General features: G+C 52.5%; 1 protein-coding gene across 23 annotated transcripts; it reads right to left on the bottom strand.

Annotated features, from left to right (window-relative positions):
- Positions 1-306: 306 nt before the first annotated feature.
- On the bottom strand, positions 307-5903 carry LOC108407386 (uncharacterized). Of its 23 annotated transcripts, none has more exons than XR_012123746.1 (9): positions 5411-5897; positions 4866-4997; positions 4692-4764; positions 3920-4591; positions 3457-3565; positions 3038-3084; positions 2651-2823; positions 1154-1414; positions 307-1045 (listed from the first exon to the last, which is right to left on the bottom strand). XR_012123746.1 is itself a non-coding variant. In XM_073218779.1 (6 exons), the coding sequence occupies exons 1-6, from the start codon at positions 5419-5421 to the stop codon at positions 392-394; spliced, it is 1125 nt and encodes a 374-aa protein (XP_073074880.1). In that variant the 5' UTR covers positions 5422-5903; the 3' UTR covers positions 307-391. The 23 variants fall into 23 exon arrangements, 4 of the variants coding, with proteins under 4 accessions (XP_073074880.1, XP_073074879.1, XP_073074878.1 ...); XR_012123747.1 differs by having other exon boundaries at positions 3038-3133; XR_012123739.1 differs by lacking the exon at positions 3457-3565 and having other exon boundaries at positions 440-499; positions 967-1045; positions 3038-3178; positions 5411-5898.
- Between the last annotated feature and the right edge of the window lie 3190 nt (positions 5904-9093).

Raw genomic sequence — 9093 nt, forward strand, 5'->3', positions numbered from 1 at the left:
CCCTGTAGTGAAGTCATTTGACAAAAGGGTTACTTTTAGAAACAAGCTGAGGTAGATGAAATTTAATTGTTTTAATACTTCTACTCCGTGAGATGATTTCATTTCTCTCTGGATTCAGAGATCCTTACTTATCACAGGACGTCGGAACTGGGAGGCCTCCAAGAACACTGAGGTACCCTAGCTTGTCCCGTGAGGTGCGGGGGGCTGCTTAGCTAGTTGGCTCCTGGGACCATGGCTTCACTTTCCTCCTTGAACTGCAGTGCCCGTGACCTTTCTATGAAAACTGTCTATCAAAAATTTCACGTATTTACAGACATATTTCAGACACTGGTTTTATTTTACGGCAAAACCATCCAAGACGCAGAAAGTTAAAACCATTTTGTCTAGTGGGTTAGCCGGGCCTGCCTGTAGGGAATGAGCCCACCATCAGGAGTCCGGCCCCGGCACCTCCTGCACACCACGCCTGCTGTCTTGACCGTTCCCACTTTTCCTCTGTGCTCTGGTGAGGAAAACTCCACAAGTGACTGCTTTTGAGGTGAGAGGGAGAGGACAGGGAAGACCGAAATAGAGAGGTGGGCCTTCTGGGAAATTCAAAGCTACAACTAAAAATTTGGTGGGGTTTGTGAAAAGGGGCTTTGGGGAGAAATTCTTGAAATATAGTCACTGCTCATTTTCTGATTTCATTTATATACCAAAAGCCATGTTAGTTCAAAGCACAAAGACCTAGTTTAAAAAAATATTTGGAGATTTCCCAAAATGATTGTGGAAAAGCTTTTTTTCCTGTCTTTTTGAGTTGTGTCTGTTTTCTGTCTTTGTGGGGGGCTTCTTATCTTTAGTCCCAAGCCTGAGTCACATGTGGACAGTCCCCCACGTTCCCACAGAGCCGGCAGGATGTGGGGCCCCGGAAACTGGGCAGGCAGGCTCTGGCCAGACCATGGAACATCTGGTTCACACCGAGGGACTCACCACAGGGCTGCTGTGGCCTGCAGCTGGCACGGCCCAGAGCTGGAGCCCGTGTCTTCCAGGTCCTTCTAGAGGGCGGTGCCTGTTGACACACGGCAGGATCCTGAGGCCCGACATCCCTGAGGCCTTCTCCTACCAGAGAGAGTAAGGGGGCTCCACCAGAGAGAGTAAGGGGGAAGTCTAGACTCACCATCCCAGGAGTGGCCGAGTGCCTCCCAAGGATGTCTCACCCTCTCGGGAGATGGAGAGAGAAGAGGGCGGGGGCCCTGGCCTCAGTGTGAAAAATTGGAGTGCCACCCTGAGCCCCCGTCTCCTCATCTTGATCCCGAGCAGCAACTGACTGTTGTCAAGCATCTGCTTCCTCATCTGTGAAGTGGGGATAGTCATGCATATCCTCATGGAGCCCCGAGGTCCTGGGAAGCCCTCTGCAGGCAGCAGAGCGTCAGGATGTCTGCTAAAGCCAAGTCACAGCGTGAACTACGAGCGACTGACATGGGTCACCACACTCACTCGTGGCACTTGCAAGATGGAGGCCAGCAGTCCCCCTTGGAGCCCATTCGTGTCCCTACGAGAGAGTGAGCGCAGCCACTGGGAGCACCACAAGGGAGAGCTTGGTGCTTGAGATCCAGACTCTCCTGCTTGGAAAGTTCATACGAGGGCCTCAAATCTTTGGGAAATGCAGGAATGGATTTTGCTTCCATGTAAGAACGCTTCACTTTAATAAATATAACCGATCACATGTTTATCTGAGTATATCCAGTCAAAGGCCCCACTAAGGCCAACCAAGGACGTCACCACTCACAGCTGGCAAGGAGAGACTTTTAACCAGCCTTTGGCCACTTTGCTGGGAGAGAACCAGGGGATTCTCATGCACTACTCAGGCCCAAGGATACTTAGTCCGCTCAGGGTGGGGCAGATGGGGACCTGTCTGCTGATCTTGCTCCTTTAATACCCAGGACCGGGCAGGGCCGGCGGGTTACTAACAGCTGAGGCGGTTAAAGGGCCTGTGACCTGAGGGCACAGATTTTCCAGCTCCTGCTCCTGGTGCAGGGGCCACGGGCGCCTGGTCAGCAGGGTCAAGAATGAGGTTGTGCAGCCCTGCTTCCCTGCCAGGCCCTCGGGCCCCACCCCACCCCACCTCGGCTCCATGGCTCTGGCTCCATGGCTTCCCTGGTCCTACCCAGTGTCCCCTGATGTTGTCGCTCTCCTTCTGTCCCCTGAAGGCAGGGCTACTACTGCGGGTCCCTTTCACAGGACAGCACTTCAGTGTACAAATCTCCATGGCAACTATGAGCCAGGGCATGTCATCAAGTGTTCTCTGGATGGAAACTGGGAGCTCTGGTGGTTTGCTCAAGGTTAGGACATGAACCTGGGGTTTCTAAGTTTCGAGCCAGAAACCCTGTGATCCGTACTTCAGATGCGGCAGATGCCTGCTGGCTCATTAGCAAAAGTGGCTCAATGAGGCAGACAAGGTAGAAATCTACCCACATGGACCAACTCCCAGAGGGCCTACCCCCAGGGAAATGGGGACAGCGCTGAAGCTTTGGCTTGTCCCAGAAGGTGGGAGGGGACACAGGGAAACATGAAGTTTCCAAGACATCAGAGCAGCATTGAAGTACACAAACAACCACTGTGTGAGCCCCATGCAGAGGCTGAGCCCTGACGCAGAGGCTGAGCCCTGACGCACCGGCGAGTCGCTCCTCCTAAGCCCCACAGGAAATGATGATACAAGAACAACGGTGGAATGTAAACTGTTTCTCAAAGAAGCGTGCTAGCATCCCTCTTCTCCCAAGAGTCCCCCTCCCAGGAGCACTGGGGCTCCCCTTCTCCCTGGTTCCTCACTCCGGCTGCCCAGGCACCCTGTTGAAAGGAGAAAGGGAGGGAGGGTGGTGTGGAGGGTGTGTGGGGGACAGCCACAGAATCCAGATGAGCAGCACCACATCTGAGCCACGGAAGGCCCCCTTCCCATGTGAATTCCACCCGTTTCCCCTGGGACTTCCTCAAGAGTCCCCTCCATGCTGACCCACACATGCAAGAGTGCCCCCTCCTCTGTCTCACGCACCCTCATCCTCACCTTCAGCACTGTCACGAACACACATGCAGAATAGGAAGATGCCCCTGCTGTTGGAAAAGGCAGCAAGAAAGCATCCTTTTACCATGTCCGCCAGAGCTGGGGGAAGAGGGCAGGCTGGCTCAGGCACGCACAATGAGGAGGCTGAGTCAGGACACAGAGAGTAGGATGCTAATGACAAGGAGCAGGGGTGGCCAGGAGCAGGCGCAGAGCCCGGAGAGACCTGGAGACCCCGGGGCAACCTCTCTTCCTGATGGGAAATGAGGCCAGCAGGCTGATGCCCAGGGCTCTGAGGCCACTTGGAGGAGGGCTAGGAGGTGGACGGGAGTCCCAGAAGGTCAAGTGTGTAAGGAGATGGCTGCCCTCCAGTTCTGGAAACTCCACAAGCTCACGGGAGCCTCCCCAGAGTCCCCAGTGCTCACTCTGGAAAACAGGTTTTGCATTTCCCTTGTCCTCTGGAAGGAGGGTTTATGCATAGCCACTTCACTCTCATCTGAAACTGGGGCTACGAAGTTCTATTTCTCAGGGTTGCTGTGAGGACACGAGAATACGTGGGCTATGAAAACTCCAGCAGAGCGGCAGCACTTTGCAGGGCCATAAGGTGCCTCCTCACCCCTTCCCTTGGGTCTCTGCAGCAAGTAGGCATGCCACCTGGCCTGGCCTCTCTTGGCTTTGGTAGGGGGCTTGGCAAACAGATATTCATGCTCTTCTTCCAAACAAAAGGCTGCTAGTGGCTGGGACAGTGGCCGAGCACAGAGGAAGGAGCCAGGCCTGGGGAAAGGTGGCAGGGAAACCTGAGCAAGAGGAATGGGGCCCCACTGGGCACAGCTGCACCCACCCCATTCTCCCGCCTGGCGGGGGATTCAGCCACACACACTTTCTTACCTTGAGAGGCAGGGTGGCAGGCGGGGCCAGGGAGCTCTTGCTGGTCTGAATGGGCGGGTGGCATCGGTAGAGCCGCGCCCTCCTGGGCTGCGCCATGGTACCTGTGTCCTCCCCGCAGTTCTCTGGGAGCATGTGGCAGGTGACACCACCTCCCAGCAGCACAGCCCTGTCATCACAGTCAGGGTGAGCTTGGATGGCCTGTGGCATCAAGCAGCCCAAGGCATCCCAAGACAGAGGGTCGGCACCCCACAGGCCCTGGGGGGCAGCAAGGAGAGGCCAGAGCTCGCAGCTCGCGCCATCACTCATGACGGGAGCTGGGCTAGGCAGCCCGCGTGGCAGGGGCGGGAGCCCTGCAGGTTTCCTGCAGGCAGGGGCCAAGGAAGGCCTGCACATGCCACCCCTCCTCACATCCACACCCCAGGGGTTGTCCTCCCCCTCCGTGTCCTGCGCAGCGGGGCGACTGCAAGCAGCTGGCTGCGTCCCACGGCTGCCCTTCAGCAGGCGCAGAGGACGGGCAGCCAAGTGCTGTGCGTGCCCGAGGTCCGGGCCTGCCAAGAAGCCAGTCCTGGGATGTGGGAAGACGCGTTCCTCCCCCAGGCTCCCTGGGGCTGCTGTCCGGGCTGGGGCAGCTGGAGACAGGGAGGAGAGTCCTCGGGCTGGGGGGGCCTGCAGCTGGATGAGGGGGAAGGAAGTTTCATCTGCTGTTGCTGGGCTGTTCAGCCGTTTCCTCCAGGGAGGTAGGGCTGGTCCTCGCCGGGGTCGAGTTTCAGACCTGAGTGCCCAGGGAGGCGAACGCCAGTAGCAGCTGCGTGCAGAGCTGACCAGGCCCCTGGACCCACCGGCAGCTGGAGGAAGCCAAGGACACACCGCCAGCACGGGGGTGAGGGGGTCTCCAGGGAGCAGGGAGCAGCGGGATCCTGGCCATGGGACGGGACTCTGCACTCACGTCACAGACTCATAGAAACAGACAGACGGTGCAGAGCCGTTGGGGACTGAGCACTGGGAGGGGATGGTCACGAAGTGGCCCCTCTCACGTTGGTGTGTCCACTCTCCGTCTTCACTGTCTCCCTCTACACATCTGAAATGAAAATAACAAAATTATTCACTTCATTGTTAAATCGTCAATCTGTATTATGCACACCAGCTATTTGGTGTCTGGCCTGGAGACACTGTGGGATTTACAGATGAAGCCCCTGATACACGTCAAAGCACCCCTTTAATCCGCTTGCTGGCACTAGGAGCACAGGGCTGTAAACAGCCTCAGGGCTCTGAGGAATTTCCACTTTAAATTCTGTGGCTATTCAGGAGTTCCCCAGAGGAAGTCCCACAGACACACACACAAAATACTTGACACCACACACACAAATAAACAAAATAAAGACAAAAGGGTGAAAAAGAGAAAATAAGGAAAAGAGAGAGAGAGATGAAATAAGAAAAAATATTCCGGTAACAATCAAATGGAAAGTTGTTTTTTTTTTTAAATACTTGTACCTGCTTAACATGTGAGTACAGCAGCCATCCCATAAGCTCCTGAGGCGCCGGCATGCTGAGGGCTACCGCATGTTGCTGTTGGGGAACCTTCTGAGTCCACTTAACTCGCTCCTAGGGAGGGAGCGGACGCGTTGGGAAAGGTTGTCTCTTTCTCAGTTCCTACTTGATTGAACAGGAAGCAGGCACTCATCCTGTTCCTGGAGACAAACTGAGCAGGTGGCTGAGAAAGCTGGCTGCTCTGTGCAGAACTCAGGCTGTCTCCCAGGTCCGCAGCGGCCCTGGCTGACCCCCCAGCCAGGGCGCATCTTGGAGATCTCAGATGGGTGTGCGGGCCTGTTTAAACCTCTTCACACAGCCCGTTCACCACGCTTACGCAGCTCTGCCCACATTTCCAGCAGCAGGCAAATGACGGTCTGCATTTCCTCAGAAATGTGTCCACAGGCCACCACAATCCCTTCATAACAAGCACCACTACAGAGAAAACCTGAGCAGAACAATATCATGTCCAACTCTTAGAGGCACCCCTTGAAATAGTGATATGTTCATCTGATGACACTAATTTTCAACCAAACTCTTGTGTGAGTGTCATCCAGCCTTTTTTAGGTAATTATGTAATTTCTCACTCTCCTATGAAAATATTTGCTTGAACACTGTAATCACTCAACAAATACTAGTTAACCAACCAGTTAACTAATTAACTGATTGACGGCTAATAAGGCAAGGAGCTATGGACGAGAAGCAACTATTTTTTGTAGCTTCTAGTGCTAGTGCTGCCAAGCATTACACAAGGTGCCTGACATTATTCGGGCCATGACACAGTCCTGCGAGCCAGCAGCGTGTCCTCCATTTGGCACCTGAGGAGCATGAGCTCTGGGCATGAACCATCACCCGATGCCTTTTTACCACAACTGCCCGAGACAGGCAGGGGCTTTACAGGGCGACTGGGTGGCTAATTTCACCTCAGCTCCAAACAAAACAATGCACTGATGGTGGGGGTGGGGTGGGTCCAGGACACTCTGTCCTCCAGCTTTCGGTTTGAAAACCTACCCAGAGGTGATTGCAATCAAATATTTCATTTCTTAGTTACGTGGGCTGGAAAAGGAAGTGAAGAAATGGTGGACAGAGGGGACCTATTTGGAGGACACATGATGTCATATGCCTTCTTAGGACACCCGTAAGTGTTTGGGACACACTTTTAAGGGGCTGGAGTTCTGTATGAAAATAACAGGTAAGTGCCAGAGACATGGGGGTTTCTACAGTGATGTAAACAGCCAGTGATAGAGAGCCTGTGCTCTGGGGCCAGACTGACATTTCTCTGTGTCTGCTGTGTGGCTGTGTGATCTTGAGTAAGTTACTTAACCTCACTGATAATGTATCCTTTCTTCCAAGATGAGGTAACAATACCTACTTCATATATTGTTGAGAGGATTAAGGAAAAGTGCATGTAAAGGGCTTACTTAACATCATATGTGGCACACAATGGTTTCTCAATAAATGTTAGCAACCCTTAGAATTTATAGCCACACACAGTTGAGGCCTAGAGAAAACTGGCTGGCCCAATGGAACCACTCGAGCTGTCACATGAGATGTATCTATTTTTCTTTTTTTAACCTACATGGACAATTGCGTGCATGTTTTTATGCTCTCTATCTGATGGGTAAGCACGTAGGAGCTGAGGAATTAATTGGGATGTGGGAAAAGTCAAGAGAGTTTGGGGTCTGGAGACATCTGTTTGAGTCCTAGAATGATCGTTTATGAGGTGTGACTCACAGCAAGTCTCTAAACCTGGGAGAAATAAATGTCTGCTCTTCCTACCCTACAGAATTGTTTTGAAGGCCAAATAGGATAATCTGTGTGAGAACATTTTGTAAACACAAAATGAGTATATATTGTCTTTAAGTCAGGAAGAGCTGTTAAAATAAAACCATTTATAATAACTCTAAACTAAATAAATCATTGTCTCTGATTTCTCTGAAGACTCAAGATTTCTTTGTCTGGAAGGATTCTACCTTGACTTCATATTTCTCCACCACCTCTGACCTTCAAGATTCATCTGGTGTGAATGCAAACCACACAATTCAAGCTATAATCTCTATCTTCTAGTGATTTCTTCCCATCACTTCTAGAGAAGAGTGAAACATTCTAGCATCTTAAGGGGGCAAGGAGAGAGGGTCCTGGGGAGGGGTGTCAGAGCACTCACGTCTCTCACGTCACCCTATGACGGCCTTATGACATGGGCAGCATGGTCCCCATTCTACAAGTGCAGGAAAAGAGACTGGGAAGATGAAGTTACCTGCCTAATGCAACGTGGTTTGGGGGGCAGGACAGAGGCTTGCATCCAGGCGTGGTTCTTTCCTGTCCTTGCCGTGGCCAGTGGCCTCATCCACACAGCTCGCCAGCTTGTTTGCACCTCCCATCTCCAAAGCCTGGATTCCCATGTGTGTCCCCTTTCCTAACCAGGGGGCTTTATTCTCCCTAAAGTTGTTTCCCTAGTGTTTTTAAGGGCTTAAATGCTTTGAGATGTCACAAAATGATACCTTATCAAGATCTGTTGTCTGAGTTGAAGAAAAATAATTCTCCTACCAATGGTGATTCCAGAGTGCAAGTGTTCCTGGAAATACTTCGTTCAGAGTTTTAAGCTGAGGGAGTGGCAGCCTGCCGCTCGACACCGTGCATCTTCTCAGAAGGTGGAGTCCGCTGCAGTCTGTCCTTGGCAGTTAAACTGGGGGCCGTTTGGAGTCACTGTGCCCCATTCCGTTGTGACCTGTTGGTCACTCACAGTCTGACAGAAAGAAAAGGGGAGAGTAACTATAGCCCTCTCCTGCGTTTCGAAAACGCATCCTTGAGCCCAGAAAGAATGACAGTAAGGCAGAGGTGGGGGTGAGGTGAGCTCGGCAGAAATGAATCCTGAATAGTCAGGGAGGCACGAAGAGGCTAGAACAGGGCGTGTCAGGGACACAGATGCGGGGACTGAACTGAAGCACGTGAGCTAGGGCAGTGAGAGCCTCGCCATAGCACTGAGCACCCCATCCTTGCCATGTCATGTAAGGCTTCAAGGTTTTCCAGAACGTTCTGGTGCTGGTTAGAAATACACCTTCACAGTTGTAGCTCAGTTTCTTCCATTATCACAAGATTTGCCTGGCAGTGGACTAGATGGTACTGCTGATGAGAACTACTGTTTACTGGACGTCTGCTGTACGCCTGACCCTGCCGTGGGCACTTTGTGTATGTATTCACTCTGCTCCTCAGAGCAAGGTCAACATTAGGATCTCTGTCTTGGGGACAGGGACCTTGAAGTCTGCAGAAGTGAAACCATCTTCCCGAGGCGCTGTAGCAATCTGGTGCATGTCGACCAGGTCGTTCAGGCTCCCAAGTCCGTGCTCCTTCCTGACGCTCCCCAGTGCAAATAGCTAGGGACCAACTTATCTTCTATTTTATTAATGAAGGCTTGAGCCTTGGAGGGGTTATTTTCTTGCACTCTCTCCCACATGGGGGCACATGGCCGCTTAGCTCCCCCACCTGTGGCTTTCTTCAGACTCACTGCCCCGTGACCACTGCTTGCCTCTCCCCCAAAAGCAAGCCCGGCTCATTTCTTCAGGAAAGGACACCATGTCAGATATTCCCCTTTCGATGATTATTTATGGAAGAGCCAGATGGGGACACTTGGGAAGTATTCTCATTAG

The sequence above is a fragment of the Manis javanica genome, chromosome 12, assembly GCF_040802235.1.
Source record: "Manis javanica isolate MJ-LG chromosome 12, MJ_LKY, whole genome shotgun sequence".
Taxonomy (NCBI): Eukaryota; Metazoa; Chordata; class Mammalia; order Pholidota; family Manidae; genus Manis; species Manis javanica.

Bases quoted from the DNA above. Each gene is read 5' to 3' on its own strand.
- LOC108407386 (XM_073218777.1), bottom strand. The intron at 4,765-4,865 runs GTGAGTGCAGAG...GGCTTCCTCCAG, and splicing joins TGTTTCTATGAGTCTGTGAC to CTGCCGGTGGGTCCAGGGGC. The intron at 1,096-3,919 runs GTAAGAAAGTGT...TCTCTCTGGTAG, and splicing joins CTGCCACCCTGCCTCTCAAG to GAGAAGGCCTCAGGGATGTC.